Below are 27,256 nucleotides of genomic sequence, written 5' to 3' on the forward strand. Positions count from 1 at the left end.
CTAATTACTGTGATATTCAGAACCTTCATAAATGATTGCAAGCCACGTGACCGTCGAGTTTAGGCAACCAACATTACACGACTGATACTGCCAACTTAAAATCCCTAAATTTTAGAGATTAGACCAATAAAAAAGAATGATGTGTTTTAATGTAATCTTGATCTTATTGTTTAATTACCAATTCCAATTAAAGGAAATAAAATCACATGGCTTGTAATCTTTTATGAAGGCTCAGTTTGTCATGTATTTGCTTTGATAGTTCAAACAATTAAATTAACAATTAAAGGATAAAGGATGCTTTATAGCAATTCCATTGTGTCCTAAACAAAGAGAAGATTTATGATCCGCAAGAAGTCATAATGTGACCACAAACAAAGCAATGAATACATCTGTCAAGCTCTAATTATGACCACCTCTTCAGATAAAACAATTAATGCTGTCAATAACACTTTTTATTTTATTACGAACTAGTTATGTTGTTCAATGTTATGTTCATTGCACGTACAAACTAGTTATGTTGTTCAATGTTGCGTTCATTGCACGTATAAGTGGGTAAGTTTGGCCTCCGCAATTACCAAGGAAATCGTCGGTGTCGAGAGTCCATACCATCATACCACCCAAACCTTTCTCGTTGGCATACGCAGCCTTCACAGCGACAGAGCTCTCGTCTTCGTAACCAACCCACTGATCGCCAGACACCTTGTGGGGTACCTGTTGGTCGACGTCCCAGACATAGGTCCAGTTACTATATAATTCACAAATCTGGAAATAAATTATTTATATCCGAAGTACAATAGAAAGGGTGGCAAATACTAATATTAAAGTCATTATAATCTGTAATTAGGACTGGTGTAGAAGGTAACTATGTACTAATTCATTTAACTCACCTCATTATACCCTAGAAAACCGGTTTCATTCGTATATGGACCAGCTGTTCCCTTACCGGTAACAGGGGCATAAAGTGCTGCGTTATCTGGATTAGCTAATGTGAAAGTTCTGCCATAAGTGCCAACTCCAAGGTGCATCTTAGCTGGATCGGCTCCGTGCTCTATCCAGTGCTCGATACCAGTTTTCTGTAAAGAACAATTGTTTATTTCCTCGTGATATTTTAATTTCGTCCTATGTTACTTACGACATTATAAGTAGCATTTCCACTATCACCAGTGCTCGATGCAGACAGTGGTGCAAAATGAGCAGCATATGTAATCTCAGAACCGTAAAAATCGTAGACCATAACGTTGATTATATCTAATTGCCTGAGACAAAAAAAAAGTCAGGAGCTTTCTTCAACTCGTTGTAAGGTTAAATTAGAAGCTAATAAACGCAGAAAGTCGTTTTGTAAATGATACAGTAAGAAAAACCATAAATTACATACGACTAACGAGTTAGACAGTAGGAAAGTGGGATTTGGTTTGACTGATTTTAATATGCCATTTGTTGCACCAGTTTTGTATCGAATTAAGAAGCTTCTGAAGTTCTTGTATAGTTAAATTTAGGTTGAAATGATGGCTTATTCAAAGCAGTATCATCATCATATTGAAGAATGTATAGATTCGGACATAGTGTCCTGACAGTAAATATTATATAGAAATATTGTGTTCTTTTATTTAAGTTTTCTTTGAGTAAGTCAAATTAGATATTTTGGATAATTAAGACACGAAGTTTTTAAGAAAGACCTGCATTCTATACTGTATCAAGAGCTTTACTTATATCTAGCAATGCAGCTGGTCAAGTTACTACTGTAGGTGGATGAATAGATGAAGTTTTTTCTCTGAAGCCAAATTGATAATTGGGGATTGATTGTCCGACAGCATCTTGTAATCCTCTCACGAATAATTTTTTTCCAAAAATGGCAGTAATGTAACAGGACGATAGTTATTTATTTTGCTGTTTGACCCTATTAGCTCTGGTTTAAGGTCAATTTCAAGGTCAAATGTAGGACAACACAGCCCCACAAAAAAGTGGGAAGTCCGAAGGACCAGACCATGGTATCCACATGTTTTGGGGTCGCTGAATCCGAATCCGGTGGTTGTTTGATACGATTAGCTCTGGATTAAGGTGAGTTCAAGGTTAAATGTAGAAAATCAATTGCCAACAAAATAAACCTACATTCTATACGTTTTTGGGATCACCGAATCCGAATCTGGTGACCGTTTAACCCGCTCAGATCTGGGTTAAGGTCAGTTCAAGGTCAAATTAGAGAATCAGTTGCCAACAAAATAAATTTACATATCTATACGTTGCTGAATCCGAATTTGGTGTCCGTTTGAGCCGATTAGTTCTGGGTAAAAGTCAATTCGAGGTCAAATATATTGAATCCATTGCCCATAAACTAAACCTGAATACCAGTACGTTTTTGGGGTCGCCGAATCCGAATCTGGTGTCTCTTTGACCCGATCAGGTCTGCTAAATACTTTCTAATAGAAAAAATATTAATCAACATACGGAAGATGCTTATAAAAATTAGTTTGGTTATGAACTCCAAAATGAAGAATTTGATTGGGTTTGAGCAGAGAGAAAGGTTTCACCAATATATTGAAGAAGATATGAAAGAAGAAAATGTAGGTGACAATGAAACTATCGCTGACAGTGTTAGTGATACTAATGACGAATATATTCCATATCACGTTGTGAAAAAGACAGGAATAATATCCCAATAAAAAGTAAATGATCTTGTTCGAGATTTGAGCACAGGACAAAAATACTAAGCAAGCCGAAAAAGTGAAGCTTCTTACTATCGGGCTAGAAATAAAGAATTTCGCAAATATGTGTCTATCGATGAAGAATTTTCCTCAAGTTTACTGTAAGGATATCGTTGGATTAATGAATCACTTCAAACATGGATGATATAAACCTAACGAATAAAGGCTGTTAACTGATGCATTCGGTGATATTGAAAGAAGAGTACTGTAATCTGAGGATAGTCTTACATAGGATCAAATATGAACAATATAAATGGCAAATTTGTGAGAATCATCACAATAATACTGGGTCAACAATCGTGATTCACAAAAACGCCTTGCTTTTTATGTAAATAGGATAGTCGGGATAGAAAAAACCATTACGTGAAGAGCATTTGGCCTCCTAGAGAAGCCTTCGCTGCTGGGTTTTAGAATATAAAACATGAGCCGCTTGTTGATTCATCAAAAATTTTTTAAGTATATAGAAGATCAGTTCCCCAATTTAAGTGATGCCAAATTGCAGGAAGGAACTTTTAATGGACCTCAGATCCTTAAGATCACACTTTTGTTATTAGAATGAATGAAAACGAAAAAACAGCATATAGTTATGTTTTAAGGAACTAATCGTAAATTTTCTAGGAAATTAAAAGAATCCAAACTATAAAAATATACCTAGTGCAGAATTTGTTAGTAAGCTTTAAAAACTTGAGTCTTAAATTAAATTTTTTACATTTTCTTGTCGATTATTTCCCAGAAGATTTGGTTGATTACACTGCAGAGCAGGGAGAGAGATTTGACAGCAAAACATTTTATACCACAATCGTGAATAGCAATCTCGCTACCATAACAGTGAGATATAATAATATTCTTTTGTTATCTATTGGTTCACTGGCTCACTATATAAATTAATGTATACGAAGCATTAACGGACACATAGGTTTAAAGCTTTCTTTCTTTGATCCTATTTGTTACTCAAATTTTACTACCCATAAATGCTTGTTGTGTTGAGTTTCGAACTTGAGGGTTTTTAGCAGACATGTTCGGGTCAAACGGACACCGGATTCGGATTCAGCGACCCCAAAGACGTATGGATATGTAGGTTTACTCTGCTGGCAATTGATCATCTACATTTGAACTTGAACTGGCCTTAACTCAGACTTGATCAGGTCAAACGGATACCGGATTCGGATTCAGCGATCCCAAAAATATATGGGTATGTAGGTTTACTTTGTTGGCAATTGATCCTCTACATTCCACCTTGAACTGACCTTAACTCATACCTGATGAGGTCAAACGGACACCGGACTCGGATTCAGCGACTACAAAAACGTATAGAAATGTAGAGTTTACTTTGTTGATTGATTCTCTATATTTGACCTTGAACTGACCTTAAACCACAGGACATATATATTTCTGGTAAAAAGTATTAAGTATTTTTCATTTCAACAATAGATACTACTTTTAATTTTAGTAAATGATAATAACTACTGGACTTACGCGCTCACAAGGGGGATCTCGTAAGCTATAAGCGAGTATGAAATTCCTCCAGAGACAGCAGCTGACAATAGGTATCCGTTTGCAGATAGGGCTTCTTTAAGTTCTGTAAGGAGTAGTATATAATTTGCCTGAAAAAATGTAATTAAGATTAAAAAAGTACTTTTATTGTTGGTCAGAAAACTTAGTTTACGAATGGAGTGGACGACTGTATATTAATATTAGACATTTCTAAGACAAGATGACAAATCAAAACAGGAGCTACGAAATGTAATTTTGTAGTTGTCCAATAGTTCATTCACAAGCCAATTACAGGACAAGGTTTATAAAGAAAATATAAATAAAATAATAAACCAACACAGAGTATAACTAAAAAATAACAATACATAGATGAAACGAGCTAACACGAGTACAATTATATTCAAACGTCTCTGGCTATTTAAATTTGGAATACAAAGTTTTCAAATTGCAATAAAAGATATCACATGAGCTACATATTTTGTTATAATTACACGCCATTATACAGGGTGAGTCATTAGGGTGTCATTAACAATGGTACACAGCTGAATGGCAGATTATTAACGTCAAAATATAGCGATTGAGCCAAACATGCCTTAATCAATTTTTGCTCCTTTTCGTTCTACAGGATGTGTAGAAAAAATATTTTTTCTTTATTTCTTACTATATTTTAAATATGTATGGACCAATTGTTTTGAAAATTTGTAGTTTTACGTTTTTTGAGATAACAAATACGAATATGCAAAGTGTTGGGGTCACGTCTAGGGGGCACTAGTTATACAGTGTCCCCCTAAAGTCGTGCACAAATTCATTATTAGGTAAACAAAAGAAATTATTAAAAATTCTCCAAACAGGTCGATTTTTGAATTTAATTTACTAATTTTTCAAATAATAATTTAATATACAGGGTGACCTATGTTCGAGTAATGACGTCTTCACAATTTTTTTTAAATGGAATACCCCACTTTTTTCCCAATTTTCGGATTGCCCTCACTGAGCTGATTCCAAAAAATATACCACAAGTTGCTTCTAATTGTTACAGGGAGGACAACAATTCCCAAATTATTTTCAAATACCAAATTTATTTACAAATAAATAAACGTACTAAAAATTGAATCAAATCACCAGAAAAACCTAAATTAAATGTTCAAATTGTTGACCATTTACTGCCAAACAATGGGCCAGACGGGAAGTAAATTCTTGCTGTACATTCCCAATGACTTCAGGCGGGATCGCTCGAACTTCTTCGTTCCTTCAGATCGTTAATACTGTTTGGTTTATTGACGTATATTTTGCTTTTTACATAACCCCAAAGAAAAAAGTCGAGCGGTGTTAAATCTGGTGATCTGGCGGGCCATTCCTTAGGTCCTCTTCTGCCAATCCACCGATGAGGAAATACGTCATCTAAATAGCGGCGAACAGCGCTGGCATAGTGAGGTGGTGCACCATCTTGCTGAAACCAAATTGTTTCATTGGGCAAATCTGGATCTTCTTCATTTGGAAATAGAACACTCAAGGAAGGAACTAAATGGAACTGAAGAAATTCCAAATATCTTGCAACATCTAAATTTTCTTCAAAGAAATACGGCCCCAAAATTCGATTACCGGCCCAAACATTGACCTTTTGGGGATGCTGAGTGTATGCTTCCATCATCCAATGTGGATTGCGATCTGACCAGTACCGACAATTCTGTTTATTGACGGTGCCATTCAAATAAAAAGACGCCTCGTCGGAGAAAATTATGCGTTTCACAAAATCCGGATCTGCCTGACATTCTTCCATCATCATTTCGCAAAATTCTGTGCGTCTGTCGAAATCATCGTCACATAATTCTTGTACTAAGTGGACTTTGTAGGGATGATACTTGTTTCTGTGAAGAAGTCTACTCAATGTACTTTCACTCATTCCTAAATTATCTGCTACGACTCTCAGACTGGATTGCGGGTTTTCATGAATGGTCAAAAGGGCTTGTAACTGCACTTCTTCATCTACAGTCGGTCGGCCAGATCTGGGCATATCTTTAACATGACCATGATTTCGAAACTTTGCTTCAGTTCGGCTAACCGTGGATCGATTTATTGGTGGACGATTGGGATGAATTTCATTAAACAAAACACAAACTTCCTCATGAGTTCGAATTCTATCACCATATCCGATCATCATAAGAATTTCAATCCGTTCGGTTTCACTTAGAATCATGTTTTTTAATTAATTCAAAAATACTCAATATTTTAAGGAAGAATCATTCAAAATGGATTTACTTGTACAATCTTAACAAACTATTTAAAAATGATTGCCTGCAAGAAATACACGAGCACGTTCTATAAGGCAGATAAAATTAAAAAAGCATCAAAGAAATTATAGCAAAAATAATGACATTTTAAAATCATATGTGGTGATTTGATTCAATTTTTAGTACGTTTATTTATTTGTAAATAAATTTGGTATTTGAAAATAATTTGGGAATTGTTGTCCTCCCTGTAACAATTAGAAGCAACTTGTGGTATATTTTTTGGAATCAGCTCAGTGAGGGCAATCCGAAAATTGGGAAAAAAGTGGGGTGTTCCATTTAAAAAAAATTGTGATGACGTCATTACTCGAACATAGGTCACTCTGTTTATTAAATTATTGTTTGAAAAAATAGTAAATTAAATTCAAAAATCGACCTGTTTGGAGAATTTTTAATAATTTCTTTTGTTTACCTAATAATGAATTTGTGCACGACTTTAGGGGGACACTGTATTGTCCTATCAATGTAAAAATATATCTAACTTTTTATAAAAAAAGTAGAAAAAAGTTTTAAATTTTGAATTTTTTAATAAGAAATTATTGAACTACGTTCAATTCTAAATAAGAAAGGTATACTTGTTACAAATTGATAAACTCAACCGTTTTCGAGATACAGACATTTAGTCCAGTATACAACGGTAAAAGTAGGGTATTACCTCCAAATTCTCGACACAGGCATCGATTTTCATGAAAATTGGTGAGTAAGCTCATTTCACCCTCCTTTACAAACGTTACATATCCATAATGTAATTGTTTTTAGGGAGTGGAGGAAAACGTAAAAACCATAGATTTAAGTGTATGTCAATAGAATGAACATTCTTTTGTATTGAATAATAATTTTTTATTTGTAGCAGCATTCCAACCCTTAAAATCCTCCCTTTATGAGGAAAAAACAAACATTTCGCGGCTCTGAAATGTTTTGACGGAGCAATAGTTTAGTTTAGTTTAGTTCAGTGTTTATTGACCATGTTAAATTGCATACAATCGTTATGGCAAATTATATACAAAAATAAAAAATGTATAGATATACACAAAAAAAATAAATTAATAAAAAACATATCACAATAAATATTACAAGCAATAGAGCACAAAACGAGAGAAAAGAGAATATATAAACGTCTTAATCTAAGAAGGAGGGATAAGACCATTACCATACCAAGACTAATAATGAAGAATTGAATATTTTTTACTGATGAAATAATACATGATTTATTGCAACGTTTCAACCCTTATTGCAGAAAATAAAGCAAAAAAATTTTTCACATCTTCATAGCATTCGTTTTTTCACGATAACTTTTTCAATTTTTTATATTTTTCATCGCTCCAAAAAGCAATTCGCAGGGAATTGCAGGAGCTACAAATCAACCTTTATAGTCGAACGGTCTTGAACTCTTCGTTTTCGAGATTTTTAGGTTTTAAGGGCTCAAAGAAGGTTGTCCTTACACGCAAATGCAAACTGTACTGTACATGCAGTATTGAAAAGGCACAGATTCAAGCCATACTTCAAACCTCAAAAAGTATAAGCATTAAAAGAAAAGATAGAGAAAGACGGCTACAGTTTTGTCGCTTTTATTTAAATTCAACGCGACGAGACCCAGTTTTTCACACAAAGATTATTTGGTCAGACGAATGTACATTCAGCGTTAATGGTATGTTTAATCTTTAATCCACCGACATTGGGGCCAAGAAAACCCTCGGATTATCGTGGAAACAAATTATTAGCGAATGTGTGGTGAATACCAATTGATTCACCACCACATTTAATGTTAAGTGGATAGGAACTTACGGTCCTATTTGATGGCCTGCCCATTCTCCAGATCTTACTGCACTTGGTTTGTTATAATTTCTTTGCCTAAGAATTATACGTACTTGTGAAATACCCATCAATTTTATTTTTTATTTTATTATTTTATTTTATTATCTACACCTACTCAACGGGATAAACCCACTTACAGAGCAGGGAAAAATTACATAAGAAAATGAACACAATAAATACATATACATATACCATAAAGCAAGAAATCACAGAGTAAATCACAAACAATATTTCACAAACAGAAACACTAAAGAGAACATCAAAATAATTCTTTAATAATAGAGATTCTAGTGTTAAAGATATCTATACTGTCCTGCACAGCTGTCAAATTTCTACACATAACATATAATGGAGAATATTGTAGTATATTAGTACTAGCTGTTTTCAAATAAAAAGTTTCATTAGACCGTGTGCTTACAGAAGGAACATTAAAGTTAAGTTTTTGTAAAATTTCGGGTATATCCAAATTTCCATTTATTATCTTGAAAAGAATAATAACACTGTGCATATCACGGCGAGATTTTAAAGATTGATAGTTATATTTTTTGAGGAGCAAGTGCTGCGGATACCCTACCGGAGGATATACATTCAAGTCTTTATAGTTTAACAACTTCAAGAACCTGCGCTGCGTTCTTTCCAACAAATCAATATAACTAACATAACTTGGAGCCCAAATCAGGGAACAATATTCCAATCGAGGTCTAACGAAAGAATTATACAGCAACTTAACTGTATCAACATTGCAGAAATCCCGAGCATTGCGAATTACGAAACCCAGACTTTTGTTAGCCTCCGACACAATATGATGCATATGATACTTAAAAGTGAGTTTAGGGTCAAAATAGATTCCTAAATCTTTAACAACATCTGGTCTATTAAGAAGTACAGTATCAATATCGTACGGAAAATAGATACCATCTTTCTTTCTAGAAAAAGTCAATGCATTGCACTTTTTCACATTTAAGGGCAATTTGTTCAACTCACACCAGAGTTTCAGTCTATTAAGGTTCTCCTGCAGTACAACACAGTCCTGTAAATTTCCTATCTTTAAGTATAACTTCATATCATCGGCATATAAAAGATGAGGTACAGTGAAATTGTCGACAATGTTGTTAATAAAAACAAGAAACAACAGTGGACCCAAGATCGATCCTTGAGGAACACCCGACAAGACCGAAAAACTGTGTGAAAAGAACCCCCTGTAGCATACGTATTGACGACGGTCACAAAGATAGGAGTGCAAAAGTGTTAGAAAATTAAATGAAAGGCCGCATTTGTTAAGTTCACGTAAGAGAATATCATGTTGTAAGCGATCAAAAGCCTTGGAAAAATCTGTGTATATTACATCCACCTGCTCCTGATTATCCAAGGTTTCAGTCAGGTATTGAGTAATACATAATAAGTTTGTCACAGTCGATCGACCCTTCACAAAACCATGCTGATTAACACTGATCATATTCCTAAAGTGATTATATAAAATGTCATGCACGTAGGACTCAAAAATTTTACTAAAATTATTTATGATTGTAATGGGACGATAGTCTGAGACGTCATTAATATTACCACTCTTGAAAATTGGACATATTCGTGATGATTTCCATACTTGAGGAATTTTATTAGTTGATATAATTAAATTGAATATCGCTTTCAAAGGCTTTAATAAACTGTGAGCACAATCACGAATAAGAAAAGCAGGAACATTATCAGGGCCCATAGTCATCTTTGATTTTAATTTTTTTGTATACTTTAGGACATCATGATCATCAACATGCTGAATATTTAGGATATTACTGTTACCGCAAAAAACTTCCTCCAATAAAAGCCGGTCGTCTGAAAGATCAGAAACATAGGCAGATTTAAAAAAGTCGGCAAAGCCCTCAGATACTGCATTACCTGATTCTAGGATGTTATCATTGTATAACATGCAATTTGGTACAAATTTGGTTTTACGTTTATTTGATATATATGACCAGAATCTCTTAGGCTCCAATTTAATATTGGACTCTGTTGTTTCAATAAAAGACTTGACTGAATCAGATATGTCTTTTTTCAATTTTGATCTTAAATTTTTAAATAATCTAAGTGTGTCCGGATCTTTCGATTTTTGATAAGCGTGCCATAGTCTCTTTTTACTCCTAATGTCGCGTATAATGTTTCTATTAAACCACGGAGGATATTTACTTCTTTTACTGTTTAAACAAGAAAGTGGTACAGTCCTATCAAAAATTTCATACAAAATTTTATAAAAGTAGCCGCATGCCTCATCAACATTCTTGCATTCATCAATAGCAGACCAGTCAGTATATAGAAGTTCGTCATATAGTTGTATAAAATTTGCTTTTCTGAAATTGTAACTCTTTCTATTAGAAAATTCATCATTATGTGTTAGGCCAATATTTACAGTGAACAATATCTCCAGTGGTGGATGATGTATATCTTGCTCTACAATGAAAGACGGTGGCTCAGTAACATAACAAGTTAAATTACTAAATACCAAATGAAGCATGCGGTCGTTGGCATTATAAATGTTATTAAATTGTTTAAGAGAAAAGAAATTAACTAACTCGGACAAGCTGATAAGCAAAAAGTCACTATCCTCAACTGAAAATCGAGGAGCATTAAAATCCCCCAACAAAACGATGTCACAATTGTACAAACATTCCAAAGACATAAGTCCCTCAACAAAAGTGTTTAGTTGCCCACTAGACACTTTAGGGGGGATATAAACTAAAATAATATACCAATGGTTGAGGCCTTTACCGACCTTAGCAATGATGATGTCTATCATAGGAACCTGAATGAAAAATTCATTGTTATCAATTGGAATATTAGTAATTGTAACCGATTGCTTACAGGCTAAAAGTACACCGCCACCTCGAGTTACATTCATTTCCTTAAAATTACTGTCACGACGCAAAACAAAGAAATTCTGACTAAATAATTCAGAGTCCAACACGCCCGAAGTTAACCAAGTCTCCGAGAATGCAAAAACATCGTAAGTATCACCTAAAACCATCGCACCATTATATATTTCATGAATTTTAGTGTTTAGACCTCTAACATTTTGATAATAAATGACTACACAATTTTCATTTGATTTAGTTGTTACAGCTGTCAAATTAGAACGTTCAGACTCACAATCAGTAGATAAAAGTATAGGGCTAATACAAGTCTGCGAATCAATTATTGGTTGCTATATCGATCCTACTATATCTTTTTTAAATTCGCATAATTTACGTGTGTACACAGGGCAGTGTCGATCCCAGGCAGAGTGGTTAAAATCAATTTGAACATTTTCGTCTCTAAGATTCATGCAGTTAATACATTTAAAGTCTACCTCTGAACAATCTTTGACTTGATGGTTACCAGCACATTTAGGACAGACCAATGATTTTTTACAGTAATGAGATGTATGATGATATCCACAGCACTTAAAACACCGCACAATGTCGATAGCATCGAACACAGGGCAGGAGTTATATCCTATAAATAAGTGACCGGTATTAATAATACGAGAGTAAAGATCATGATCAACCTGCAAGACAGCATAGTAAACATTTTGCTTATTCTTTACATTCTTAACAGAAATACATTTAATTTCAGAGTTTTCGTTAAAAAGACATTTATTTTGACCATGGATCAAATTTAAAAGATTATCTGAGTCATAAGCATCTTTAAAGCCTGAAACTCGAATTCTTGGTCGCAAACCCTTTACCCTGATGACATATTCTTCAGACAAGTTATTTTCAGCAATTTCCTTAAATTTTCGTGTTTTTTCATTAGATGAAAACAACTGACGACAAGCCCACCGTTGCTAACACTTTTGATTCTTGACACATTAATATCCGCCTGGATAGGATTGACTTTATGGAACAGATATGCTTTCGTGTCCGAAATACGTTGAACTGGATCTTTAGGTTTCACAATGACAGAATTACTTTTCTGAGTGTTTAGGACGCTAGCATATGAAGTAGATTGACCATCATTTTAACTTCTTATCTAATTTAGTATCGACAATAGCGTTTATATCAACTAGTATTTCGTTCTTAAATTTCTGAAAAGCTTTTAACAGTATATCTTCATTAATAGTGTTTTTGTCAGCCAACGAAGATATATTTTTATTGATATTCTTTACATCGTTCTTTACTTCATCTACGGAACTAGAATCAAATACTCGACATCTTCTTTTACAATCATCACATAAAAAAATATAAAAAAATATATTGTACTTTTTCTCCAAGAAAAGAAACTCAGCCTCCGACAAGCCAATACAGGAAAAGTGAAACCACTTATTGCATATTCCTTCGCAGCCTATTAGTCGTTTATCGGACTTTTTGTAACGGCATTTACCACATTCAGACATATTTAGTTAGCAGAAATCATAGTCCAGCCCTGACCGAGCAAAAACTTGGGCGATAAATTTATCATATACTATCGAGGTATTTCTTTTTGTATAAATGCCAACAGATAGATAGCAGTAAATTCAACAGAAAATATGATCTATGTTTATTATCCTTGAACACTGTCTTTATATCACCACTTTTTATATCTTTATATCACCACATATTCACTTATTTATAATACAGCACTACAATTACAATTAACAAAAAAATAGTCCGTTTTTCAGAAGTAGATGAGATAAGGCACAATCGCAAACCGTGCTCCGCAAATCGTACATTTACAAAAAATTTTATATTGAATGCGACTCATGCAGTACCTATTTAGAGGATGTCAGTTATGTCTTGATTATGGCGGCAGTACTTGTACAGTACAATAATTTTATTTACTTTATTAATTTTTTTCTTTAGTTGTTTTGTGTTTGTTGTTCTTCGTTCAATATGTTTTCTATTTCGTGTTAAACTTTGTATAATGGTTAATGAATTTAATTAAGTTGTTTTTCTTCTAATTGATATTGAGTTTTATTTGCTTTACTGTATTATTTTTTGTTTTCCATGGCACAGAAGATTAGTCAAAATACGTTTGTTATGAATTAGTGGCCAGGCGCCGAATAATAATATAATATTTTGACATCTTTTCTGTAACAAATGCTTCACAAAAGTCAAGTTCATATACATCGTTACATTCAGAAAAGAATTCTGCACAATTCTAAATTAAAAATAAAATTATATTGCTATTTGAAAAAAATTGTTGTCTATCGTTTTTCGAAAAAAAATTATTTATATAGAGCTATTTCATTTAATTTTTTGTTTTTTAAAATCAGACTATAAGTAACGGAGTTACGGCTTGCACCATTTTTTAGGAGACAGCCTGTATCTTCAGTTGTAATTGATCCAAAATTGTGTTTCAACCAACCTGCGTTGTTGCTCTTATTTTGTTTAGGAGCCTGTTAATGTTTCCATTGAGTTAATTTTTCGTTGTCCCATATATTAAAATAAATTACTTACATAGTCGAAATCAGCATCACTTCCATCCCCTATTCCTGGGTACAGCCAGGCGAGATCAAACCCATGGAAACCGTGGTCAGTAAGGAACTGCACGACTTCTGCAACAAGAACCGTACGTTTCGCCGAATCAGCTGCAACTATTGAGTAATTTTTCGAGCCCTCGTTCCATCCACCCATACCGACCATGAGCTTTAAGTCTGGGTTGACTTGAGTTAGGTTAGCAAAATTAGAAAAACCATCTGAAAATAGAAAAATGTGAATTGTTGTAGAAACTCACTAACATATTTTATTACAAATAAGAATATGTATATAATAAGACCGACATAAATAAGTTTGCGTCTGATATAGCTCCGCAAATCTACGTTTGAGTGAATAGGATCGAGTATTCCAAATTTCCATATGTTTCAAAAGTGATAAATGACAAGTGAACGAGACAATCACAAGAAGTTGTAGCAAATGTAACACATTATAAGCTGCGTGAATCTGATGAAGGTCTGTTAAAAAGGTACAAGAGAGAACTAATCTTGTGACTGAAATAAGCAAGAAAGCAAATAAGTTTAAAATATTGACAAGGAAATGAATGCTATTACGAATGGTGAACAGTCAAGTTTTTTAACATCAAATAGGAAATAATAAAAAAAGAAAAAGAGATATCATTCGTCATAGAATGAAAATCAAATTGAATGATAAGGCGTTGCTTGCAGTCGATAACTGGAAAAATTTAGTTGTATGGATAGACTCTGATTTGAGGTTTGTTAAACATGTTAATTATCTGTCCAAATCAAGTTATAATATCCTCAAAGAGCTTTACTCTCAAAGACATATATTAGACTTTAAAATAAAATTGCAACTGTTTATGGTCCTGCACTATTGGAACGCGATGCCAATAGTTTACAACTATTACAAAACGCATGTCTTCGATTTGCTACAGGACTGCGTAAATTTGCAATAAATGTGAGCAATAAATTTACTGAAGTTAATTGGATGAAACTTGATAAACTGCGTGCTATTCATGGTTTTTGCCTCGTACATAAAATTTTAATCGTGCGTGCACCTGAATATTTATTCAACAACTTATACTTCTGTACTGGAATTACACTAACACGAGAAAGAAGCACTTATTACTTTTACCTAAACACTCGACTGCTACTATGAAACGTAGTTTCTCATATATATCCAGTAAATGTTATTTATAACAACTTGCCTCCACATTTCAGACATTACTCAATTTTTAATTTTAAAAAGAAAATAAAAGAATTTATGCGTCATATGGATAACTAATTTCAGGAAGCGGATTCTGTCAGGTTTCGGATTTCACTTGGGCTCATTTATTGTTAGCATTTTGTTGATTAGTAATATTATTGATGGTATTTATTAATGTATAATTAGTATTTCTTGATATGTTCTTTATTATGTAATGTTTTTTTGTTTTTATTATGTAATTTTTGTTATAGCTACAATTATTGTATAAATTTAAATTAATTTAAGGTTAAGTTGAAAAGCAGCCTTTGGCTGATACTTCACCTTTTCNTTTTTATTATGTAATTTTTGTTATAGCTACAATTATTGTATAAATTTAAATTAATTTAAGGTTAAGTTGAAAAGCAGCCTTTGGCTGATACTTCACCTTTTCATTGTACACTTCACTGGCAATGAATAAAGACCATTTATTATTATTATTATTATTATAATTATTATTATTATTGGGTATTGTATAAAGAATTACAATATTTGGGCAAGGGCGGCGAAGTTTAGCTTCCGTTACTTGATTAACCCTTATAAAACACAATAAAACACAAATACAAAAAAAACACAAAAAAAAACAAAAAAAAGAAGAAAAAGAAATAATGAAATAAAAAATATAATGGACGTCAAAAGCTAAAAAAGAAAATAGAGAAACATGATACACGCGATTCATTTAGAGCGACGAAAAAGTAAAAAATAAATAAAATTTATTAATATCTATAACACAGAACAAGACAAGAACATAATAAGTTAAGATGGAATATTATAAATATAAGATTTTACTTTTTTGCGATAGTCAGCAACAGAATTTTGTTTCAGTTTGAGTTATAAATAGTACAAGCATTAAATGTAAAAGAACGTGTAAACATGGCTGAACGAAATTTAGATGGAGAAAGTTTGGATGGAAACCTTATATTGACATTACGCCTTTCATCGCGGCGTATCAGTTTTTCTTTAAGATATGGTGGAGAAGATGTGTGTAAAATTTGATTTATAAAAACACTAAAATGAAATGTGAAAGTATCACTGATATTCAATCAACCGAACTGTCTATTCTTTTCAGAAACTCTATCATATTTATTTAAGCGAAAAACAAATCTACAACAGCTGTTTTGAATTTTCTGAAGGCGATAGTGAGTAATTTTGTCTAGACAAGGAAAATAAACAATATTGCAGTAATTTAAAACAGACAACACAACACAAGTGATTGAACCAATTTTTTTCTTAATTTAAAATTTAATATACCTACTTACATTTTGGTAAAGCAACCTCAAAGAAATATAACATTTATTTACGAAAATCTAAAGAATTTAAGGGCTGATTATTCTGTGCAATTTTAATTCTCTCTGCATTTTTATTTTCGTGTTCTGGTGTGAAGAAAATAACATTACATTTACTAGAATTAAGTTTTAAATTATTACGTTCAGAATAATGCAAAATAGATCCAAGATCGGAGTTAATATTGTTGTTTAGCTGTAATAACGTTAAAGTAATCTACCGACTTAAAAATGTCAGCCGTGTAAATGGGAACAGGAGGGGGCCCAGGACTGAGCCTTGAGGAACCCCCGAAGAAACAATACCAGTCTCTGAAGATTTATCATTTAACATAACTATTTACTGAGGTATGGCTTAATGAAATTCAGAGACGTATCAAGCCCATAATAAAATAACTTTTCACAAAGTAAAGCCTGATCAAGAATATCAAAGGCTTTAGAGAAGTCTAATAAAACCTGACATGTTGTATCACCTTGATCTAAGTTTCGTAAAATGTCATCAGTGACACTTGCTAACACAGTGGTTGTACTATACCCCTTTCTAAACCCAGATTGTTGCGATGACAAAATATTATTTTCTGTTACATACAAAAGGAGTTGGTTATATACGATCTTTTCTAGCATCTTTGATATTGCCGGAATCAAACTTATGAGACGAAGGTCGCTATAAGATTTAAGAAGGACTTTTTACTTTAGGTAGAGGTTTAACTATTGATGTTTTCCACTGATGGGAAAAGTAACCTAATTCCAGACAACAATTCAGAATGTGGGTTAAGTGATGGTTTAGCCTGGGCGAACATAATTGTGGCATTTTTGCGTTGATATTGTCTATTCCGTATGCATAAGACTTCAAACTAAATAAGATTTTTACGATCTATAATTTTTTATATGCTGTTATCCTGAAATTCCAAACAATATAACAATGGCACAGGTATCATGACAAATGATAAGATCCCCAGAATTTCGATGCCACTGGATATTTTGGAAATAAATGCATTTATTTTATTTCCGATTAGTGTTTCCAAGAAAAAACATCATAATAATAATGTCTATTTTTTTGAAAATTGCATAAAACAAAATACAATTTCACCTACATAAGGCGAAGTCTAGCCAGTGGCTACTCTACATAACCTTATAAAAATCTAATTCGTTATACCTATATTATAGAAGAAGTATAAAAAATAAAATAAAACAGTACAGGAGCATATTAATTCTTAAAACGACAATATTAAAAATTAATTGACAATAACAAAATTAGAAAAATTGATAATAACAGATTAGTTAAACTATAAAACCAAAAGCAAAAATTTTGAAAAAACTCAGGTTTCACATTTTTTTTTTATTTTTGTTCCAATTAACACCCAAAAAAAGGGGTTTTTTTTTTTAAAGGGAGTTTTTTGGAAAAAAAGTGTATACTTCAAAATGACATTATTTTGACGAGATCTATCGATGGTTAATGTCCTAAACATAAAAAGTGAATCACCCTGTTTATCGGAGACTTATTTTAAATTATAATAAATAATTACCCAAAAATGGGTTATTTTTCGAAAAAAAATGGAATACATATTTATTCTTAGAAATAAATGTGCTTATCCAATCCAGAAAATATGCAGTGGCATCGATGAAGTTTTGGGACTACCATCACCGGTTGACAGATTGTTTATTAATCAATTTTTGCCACTAATCTAGGTCGTTGCCCCAGGCTTCATCAATCAATCTACGTGAAACATTTTAACAGATATTTTAAAAACGTATTTGTTTTTACTTTGAGATGTTCTACCCAGGTAAAGACCCGTATAGTAGGTTAACTTAATTTTAGATTAATGTTTGCTAACCTACTATAAATTTACTAGTTACGCGATAAGAATAATTTACATACAGGGTGATTTACAAACAGTGGCCAAAAATGAAAACTCGTATTCTATGGTGAATTTCAAGGGAAGTCGTTCGTATAAAGTTTTTATCTAGGACATTTCGTTAAAAAGATAACAGGATATTAAAGTTAAACAAAATAATTTTTTTAAATAATTTAAAAACTAGTAAGTGAAGTAATTAGAAATTGAGCACATGCATTTATGTAAACGTTGTCTAAAATTTGAGGCCTTTTCCTAAAATTTAGATGCTCCAGTAGTGAAGATACATGGTATCGGTGGCATATTTTTCCAAATAAAATAGTACACCTCTGCTTTACGGTAACAATCATGATATTTTCGGATTCGTCTTTCAATTTTTCTACAAATTACTAATGTCTTATGTTTTTCGATAAAAGCCGAGTAAACCTTCTTAAAAACCGAACTGAAAGCACATATCGATATTCGAATAAACTTCGGTTTAAAATCACATGGTAGGCTGCGATAGCAACTTTGACATTCTGTCAATAATTTGATTATTATTCCATAATTGTTTTTAAAATATCAACTACAAACTTTATTATTATTATTTCTAAGTTAATTTCTAATTTCTGGACTTAAAATTCACCAAAGACTTCGAGGTTCCATTTTTGGTCACCGTTTGTGAATATATTAGTGATATGTTAGATAACTATTCCACTTATTGCCTTTTTCAATTGAGCTTACTATCACGATTAATTGCTAATGGACAACTACAGAAATTACACCTTTAACACAAATTATCTAATGGAGTGATGGTAACATGATATCTTTCAAGTCATATCCCCTGCTTTTATGTATAGAAGTGTTTTGGGGTGAGTATTACTATACGTGTTTCTGACAGCAAAAGCAAAAATTACGAGGTACTCACTTAATCCATCCCTGCCAGATTCCCACTCGTCTAGTATATGAATATTCCCATCAGCGGTAATACCTATAAATGCATATATAACATGTGTACATAGGTATGGATCTATATTTCCCACATCGAATTGACCAGTTCCAGTTCTGTAAACAGACCAACTTGTGAAGTAGCAAACGATATTTTTCGCTGAATCTGAAAAAATAATAATACCAATTTAGATTACGATATTTTTATGAGATTTGCAAACAAATATGATATTGTATCAGGGTTGACAACCCCACTCGTGCAGGTGGAACCAAAATTATCGTGCAATATCGTACTCAAAATGAAAAAAAAATAGATTTTGTTTACTAATTTATTAAGTATGTACTTGAGGAAATTATCTGTCACCTATAAAAGTTTTAACTGGACTTATCCAATTCGTTTTTCTAGCAAAAATTTGAAGGTTGGTTTATCAGATTTATGAATGATTAAGTAAGATATTTTAACTTTTAGAAACAACTTTTTAGTTTATTTCGATGTACAGGGTGATTCACTATATTTTGACAGCCCTATTAACTTTTATGTTTTTAGAGTTATAAAAAAACGTGAAATACAAAAGTTGCCCGATTTTTGTATGAATGTTTCGAAATTAATAGTAGAAAAACAAATTAAGTCCATACAAAATGGCCTCGGATGTAACTTTGTAAATTTAAATGGAACACCCTGTATATTTTTACATATTTATAGGACGTTCCCTACACTCACATAGGGTTTTTTGGGTCCATCTGTAACAATAAGCAATATACTATTAAAAAAAGAAAAGACGGTTTTTTATTAAGAAAATAAGATAATTATCTTGTAATTGTTAGACTTCTTTCGGGCATTTCTCCTTTTTTCCAATTACGTAAGGACTTACAGATTTAGTTGTAATATATTTTGACAGATCGGACATTGATATGGTTCAGAATGCGTATGGGTATTTTAACTAAATCTCACTGATTAAGCCGTGAGAGACCTAACTACTCATGGACAATGTTATATGGTAGGCCGTGACACTGACAGGTAATGTCATGACAACATTGTTATTGTTTGACAATTTTTATTATTATATAATTAAAATGGGTTACACAGAAGTAGAAAATTGAAATATTATAGGAATTAAAATAGAGTAAAGTTCTTCTCCATACTCTATCAATTAATAACAATGTTATTATATAATCATAACATTACTATCTGTCACTGACTACCTACCATATAACATTGTCCATGAGTAATTAGGCCTCTCACGGCCTAATTAGTGCGATTTTGTTAAAATACCTATACACATTTTGGACCGTATCAATGCCCGAAAAGTCAAAATATATTATAACTAAATCTGTAAATCCTTACGTAATCAAAAAAGGCAGAAATGCTTGAATGAGGTCTAACAATTACAAAATGTCTTATTTTCTTAATAAAAAACCTTGTTTTAGTTTTTTAATAGTATCCCACTTAATGTTAGAGATGGGCTCAACATACCCTACGTTCTATCTAAATATGTAAAAATATACGGGGGTGTTCCACTTAAATTAACAAAGTTAACGTCGGCGGCCGTTTTGTTTGGACTTCATTTGTTTTTCAACTATAATTTTCGAGAAATTCATAAAAAATCGTGCAACTTTTGTATTTCACATTTTTTTATAACTCTTAAAACAAAAAAGTTAAAGGGGGCTCAAAATATAGTGAATCACCCTGTAGAACTCAATATTTCTTTTATACCGGTACTAGATTGCACTGTCTCCTTGTTAGATAGATATTTATTTAACTGATTAATGATATGAATGGGGGTCATATTTTTACAGAGGCTTCCTTTGACCTTTAGAAATATATATTAATAGTTTATTTTTTCAAATTCCTCTTTTTTAAACTTTTCTAGTAGGTTTCATACCCCGCCGCTGAACAAGTATCAAACAACGGCGCGATTTAGTCGCGACGCATGCACAATTGGAAACTGGGCTATACATTGTTGTCGTGTCGTATCTTAACATATATTTAAAGGAAATGCTATTAAAAAGCAAATTTCGAGCTCTACTATCCCACAAAAACTAAAGTTTAATTCTTACGAGTAACCTAACAACAAACTCAAGCAGTAATCAATAATGATAAATGAAATACACAAAAATAAATAAATAATCTGTTTATTCACCTTAATCTTTTAAAATAACTTAAGATTGTGTGGCAAATCTTTTAGTATCCTGATCCAAAGCGATTAAAATTTCTAGTACAAACATCCCATAATCACTTAATTGTTGAACTAATCTGACAAACAGTTTCTTATTCGGTACTTACAAGTCAGAGTAATTTATCTAATATTGTTTTCTTTGCTTCTGACAAAAAGTAGGCTCTAACCGTATCAACTCTTTCTTGATTCGTATAGCTGCTTTTTCATAATGTACAAAAACTTGAAATTAAAACCCTAAATTTCACTGTATCGTCACTGAACACTTAAATAAATAACTTTATAATTTACACCACATATGTAATCAAATGAAACGGTACAGTTTTCGGCCATTCCTGTTTTAGATCAGGTGCGAGTACAGTCGCTTATCCGCGCCTTCAAAGACATACCACCACAGACAATATAGCTTAGCGATAGCTATTTTGTCTGTGGACATGCCGCAACAGAACAACGGGTTTTTAGTGTTCGACGCTTCGTCCAAATTGACATTTAAAAAATAACAAGTCGTAATATTAAATTAATCTGTTTTCACAAAATTATTTGCAATTAGTAATGTATCTCGTGTTTTTTTTACCCCCTCGTCAACCCTCAGCACCCTTTGCCACCCACATTTGTTTTCAGCATCCTATAAAACGTAGGCATACACAACTCACTCGACTTTGTATGAAAATTAACACTTCAACCCCCATAAAAGGGTGTATAGGGGTGGTAAAGTGACGCTAGGGGGTAACGAGGGGGTCTTATTCATTTTTGGTAGACTTCTTCGTTCTTAGTGGCCCAGAAAATAAAGGAATACTCATCCTACTCGAATTTGTATGAGAAATGACATTTCAACTCCCAAAAGGGGGTGTATGGGGGTGTTAATGGGGAAATGGCTAGTTAATTTTTTTAATGGTCATATTAGGTTTCAGCGACCCCAAAAACGGGAGGTAGGAGAGTCTACCTTCTGAGTCTTGACACTTTTTTTTGTGTGCCTGTGTAATCAAAGAACTGTCAACATGGCCTTGATTTTTGAGTCACTGGCGTGGTTTTTTCGATCTTGGTTCACCTTCTGCACGATATTCACTCGATTGATCGGCTGTTTCCAGGTCGTAATCATAGATCCAGGTCTCGTCTCCAGTAATGATGCGTTTCATTACGTCTTGGTAGTCAGAAATCATTGTTTCACAGATGTCAATGCGACGCTGTTTTTCCAAAAAGTTCAGTGTTTTTGAAACCAAACGAGATTTGACAACGAATCTTTTAAAATGGTATTTACCTAACCTTTTGAAATGCCAACAGCGTCAACAAAGTCTCTTATTGTTAATCGACGGTTTGGCAGCACAAATCTTTGATTAACGTGTTGTTCATCAGTTGACGTTGATGGTCGTCTGGGACGTTCTTCGTCCATAACGCTTTCTCTGTCTTCTTTAAAGTCTTTGTACCACTTGTAAACATTTTTTCCCGACATAACCTCATCACTAGGCATTATATAACATCCCCAACGTTTCCGCGGCAGAATATTTATTCCGCAAACAAAATTTAATACGAATTCTTTGCTCAACAAAATCAGACAGTGAAAATCGATTAGATTTAACTTGCCCAGTACCAAAACTAAAGTTTATCCCAATTGCGACAGGGCCACTAACTGGTTAGACAATGACATCATAAAAGAAAGTCAACAGCGGAAAAATGCCTTTTGGCTATCAAAAAATTTGTCAGATGAAACAACATGTGAACATTATCAAATCACGAAAAGACAATTTTCTGGTGACATATCTCTTAAAAAAAAAAACAGTTTTATGCAAAAAGATTAGAGAGTTTTTCTAACATGACCAAAGAAATGTGGGCTAAGGGTGTTAAGTCTAAAACAGTTAAAACGAAAGCAAATATAAGCATACCGTTTATAACAGACAACAACGTTACAATAACAGATCTGACAAGGATTGGAAATATTTTTTGTTCTTATTTTGCTGAAATTGCAACCAAAACTTTACGTAATACATATCCTGTATTAAGTGGAGATTGTTCTACTGGAGTGGAATGTCCCTCTTCTATTTTTTTCTATGATATCACACCGTTTGAAATTGAAAACATTCTTAACACAATGCAAAATTAATCATCAAGTGGGCCAGATGGCATTCCAATTAAGGTTATAAAATATATTTCTCAGCTCCTTATTAATCCGTTGTGTTACATTTTTAATTTATCAGTCAGATCTGGAGTCTTTCCTAATGCGTTTAAATTAGCCAATATCATTCCATTATACAAAAAGGGAGAAACCGATTGCATCGACAACTATAGACCCATAGCTTTATTATCTAGTTTTTCAAAGTTGTTCTAAAAAATTTGTCACTGTCGAATTTCTAATTTCACTATTATCATAATAAAATGCCCTATTCTTTATTATTTTAATTTAAACAATAAAAATATATATAACGAACGTTCGCCAGTTGACTATATTGACGCTCGAGCGCCTTAGTTCATTTCTAGTTGTAATGAGGCACGTGTTCTAATTCTGAGTCAATGTTTTCACAACGTGCTTATTAGAAGAATTATGGGGATACGCCACGCCTTTCGCGCATTTCGCGGCTCATGAGATATTAAAAGATTTCTAAATTAGTGATGGGCATAATCGACCAATTTTGATAATCGAGTACTTCTAATAATCGAGTGATCACTCGAGATACGAGATATTGGTCATTTTCATCCCAGCGGCGCACAAATATGTTTGTATTAGTCATATATTACTTAAAAGCGTAGCTAAAAAAAAAAAAGCTCACGCACTTCAAAACCTAACTTTTTCGTTTTATTCTAAAAAAAAGGTTACGCAATCACCGACTATTTGCAGTATGCACTAACATTTTGGGGTGCAACCGTAGGATAATAATCACTCGAGTGGTGGGAGTAAACATCTCGAGATATCTCGAGTGATCTCAATAATCGAGTACCACTCGATTTTTCACTCGAAATCTCTCATCACTACTCTAAATGCCACACTTGAACAATTTTATACGTGGTGTACTAAAAATAATCTGATTATCAATCCAACAAAAACTCATTACATTAATTCTTTAAAAGGCGAATATGCCCTAATGTAGTAGTGTCATTAAATAATACAGTGATTGAAAAAGTACAAAACACAAAATTCTTAGGACTTTTCATTGACGAGCAGCTTACTTGGTCGACTCATATTGATCATCTCGTAAAGACACTAAATACTGCCTATTATGTGATCAGGAATCTGAGAAATATAATGGATAAACATTATCTTTTAAATATTTATTTTGCATTAGCATATACCCATTTAAAATATTTAATAATTTACTGGGGGACTAGCGCGGAATTTCATAGAAGTTTCATTTGCCAAAAGAAAATTATAAGATTAATCTTATCTCTCAATCCGGTACAATCTTGTCTACCATCATTTATAGAATATAAAATTTTTCTTTACCTTGTATATTGATATATGAAGCAGCCGTATTTATTAAAAACCATCCTGAATTTTTCAAACAACATAACAATGTGCACGCGTATAACACACGAGGAAACAATATAATTTATTTAAATAATCATAACCTAACAACATACCAGAAGGGGTCGCTTTACTTATGTGGAACAATTTTCAATAAATTACCGCGTCACATAAAAAATCATCAAATATTAGGCTATTCAAAAAAGAGTTACGTTCTTTCCTTATCGACAACTGTTTTTATTCGTTACAGGAATTTTATGATTTTCCTGTGTCGAGGTAAATTGTTCGTTTTTTATGTGTATATGTATAGTTCTGTATTCTTTTTTTCTAACTTTGGTTTGTCTTATATATGTCAGAATCATTTATGACGTTTCATATCCTGTGACAGGCTTACATGAGTAAAGATTTATTATTATTATTATTATTATTATTATTATTATTATTATTATTATTATTATTATTATTATTATTATTATTATTATTATTATTATTATTATTATTATTATTATTATTATTATTATTATTATTATTATTATTATTATTATTATTATTATTATTATTATTATTATTATTATTATTATTATTATTATTATTATTATTATTATTATTATTATTATTATTATTATTATTATTATTATTATTATTATTATTATTATTATTATTATTATTATTATTATTATTATTATTATTATTATTATTATTATTATTATTATTATTATTATTATTATTATTATTATTATTATTATTATTATTATTATTATTATTATTATTATTATTATTATTATTATTATTATTATTATTATTATTATTATTATTATTATTATTATTATTATTATTATTATTATTATTATTATTATTATTATTATTATTATTATTATTATTATTATTATTATTATTATTATTATTATTATTATTATTATTATTATTATTATTATTATTATTATTATTATTATTATTATTATTATTATTATTATTATTATTATTATTATTATTATTATTATTATTATTATTATTATTATTATTATTATTATTATTATTATTATTATTATTATTATTATTATTATTATTATTATTATTATTATTATTATTATTATTATTATTATTATTATTATTATATTGACTTGAAACATAGATATCAAGAACAGTACTACCAACCTACAAAAAAAATAATTGTACGATTTCATAATACTCACAAACTTTAAATAAGTAAATCACCTTATTTTTTGGACACAGTAGTATATACTCGTATATAAAATTTGAAAAGTGACTAGTGAGGCAGACTTTTACTGGTTTTAAAGTTAAACGACGGCGTATTTTATTTATCTGAGGTCTCAGATAATCTCAATTGTTCTGAATACCGATTGGTCAATTAAGTGAGATAACTAAGAGCTCAGATAAATAAAATGGGACAGATACGACTTATGACTGAACCACGAAACTTAGATTGAATAAAGAAATGTCATTGCTTAAAGTTCTGTCCAAGTATATGCATCACGTGCAATTTTAAAGAGTTTATGAACAAATAGGAATGGCAAAAATTAAGATGTGAAAACTTGTATCAGAATAAAATTATCCTATGATACTCGATTTACATCATACTATCCCTCGAATTTTGGTAGTCACACGATAATTATTGCACGATCGTCAACTACTACGGATATTGTACATACAATGATAAGATACAATTAAAATTTAAAAAAATATATACCTGACACAGAAACTGCAGCAGCAACTACCAGAAACAGTGCTAAAACTTTCATTTTTCTAGTAAATTTTGACGATTACTACATAGATTTATCAGTTGCAATGAATTTATATACCATTGGTTTACATGTATGTAATGCGCATGCTGTCAATTCCCTACTTCTCGCACCCACCACCCACTTGTGATTCACCTGTCCACAAAATAACTAATATTGACAATTACGTAGCCTCCCTACCACCATTTCTGTTACTGAACTGATCCTATCCACATTGATCTACAAGCTTACACATCTTTTCTCGCACCTATTGCTAAAATAAATAAACAAACTTAATATTATGCACAGACGAAATAATGTTAGACCAACTTAACAACTAATGAGATAATTTTCTAGTCCTACCTTACTTAATCCACAAGGGAGGCTTTAGCTGAGGATGGAATCATGCTAGGAGTGTTAAAATATTTTTAGGTTGATACGCGTCAGGGATCTTATACTAAGCCTAAAGTCAAATCAGCAAGGTAAAACATACTCTTTACCATTATACAGTAACAGATACATGTCTGCCTCTGATCTGAAGCTTCACATCGATCAATTTATTCGATACGTATCTAGCAGCACCCTAATGCCTGTCCTGTCTACGTGGTGTGCCGGTGAACAATTCAGGATTATTGATGAGGGACGTTAGCCGTGCATTTCATTGTCGTTTGTGCGCGTTTGAGTGAGTTTAACTCTTTGCTTGGTCGAGTGTACGGCATGTGTTGTTATAGCAGTCAGTAGCACTGTATATCGTAAGCATAGAGCGGGTCACGACTTGACCATAGATTTAGTCTATTTGTGCCACTACAACAAGTATTACCGTTTACTAATATGATAGAGATTACTATCGTTTATTTATTTAATTGTCGCCACAAAGGTTCCGATG

General features: G+C 32.1%; 1 protein-coding gene across 1 annotated transcript; it reads right to left on the minus strand.

The window, feature by feature from the left end:
- Positions 1 to 434: 434 nt before the first annotated feature.
- LOC108905345 (chitotriosidase-1-like) lies at positions 435 to 26,450 on the minus strand. Its single transcript, XM_023454633.1, has 7 exons — positions 26,340 to 26,450; positions 18,984 to 19,169; positions 13,705 to 13,943; positions 4,179 to 4,306; positions 1,133 to 1,256; positions 888 to 1,073; positions 435 to 762 (listed from the first exon to the last, which is right to left on the minus strand). The coding sequence occupies exons 1-7, from the start codon at positions 26,389 to 26,391 to the stop codon at positions 493 to 495; spliced, it is 1,185 nt and encodes a 394-aa protein (XP_023310401.1). The 5' UTR covers positions 26,392 to 26,450; the 3' UTR covers positions 435 to 492.
- Positions 26,451 to 27,256: the final 806 nt, after the last annotated feature.

Source organism: Anoplophora glabripennis, unplaced genomic scaffold (genome assembly GCF_000390285.2).
Source record: "Anoplophora glabripennis isolate ALB-LARVAE unplaced genomic scaffold, Agla_2.0 scaffold328, whole genome shotgun sequence".
NCBI lineage: Eukaryota > Metazoa > Arthropoda > Insecta > Coleoptera > Cerambycidae > Anoplophora > Anoplophora glabripennis.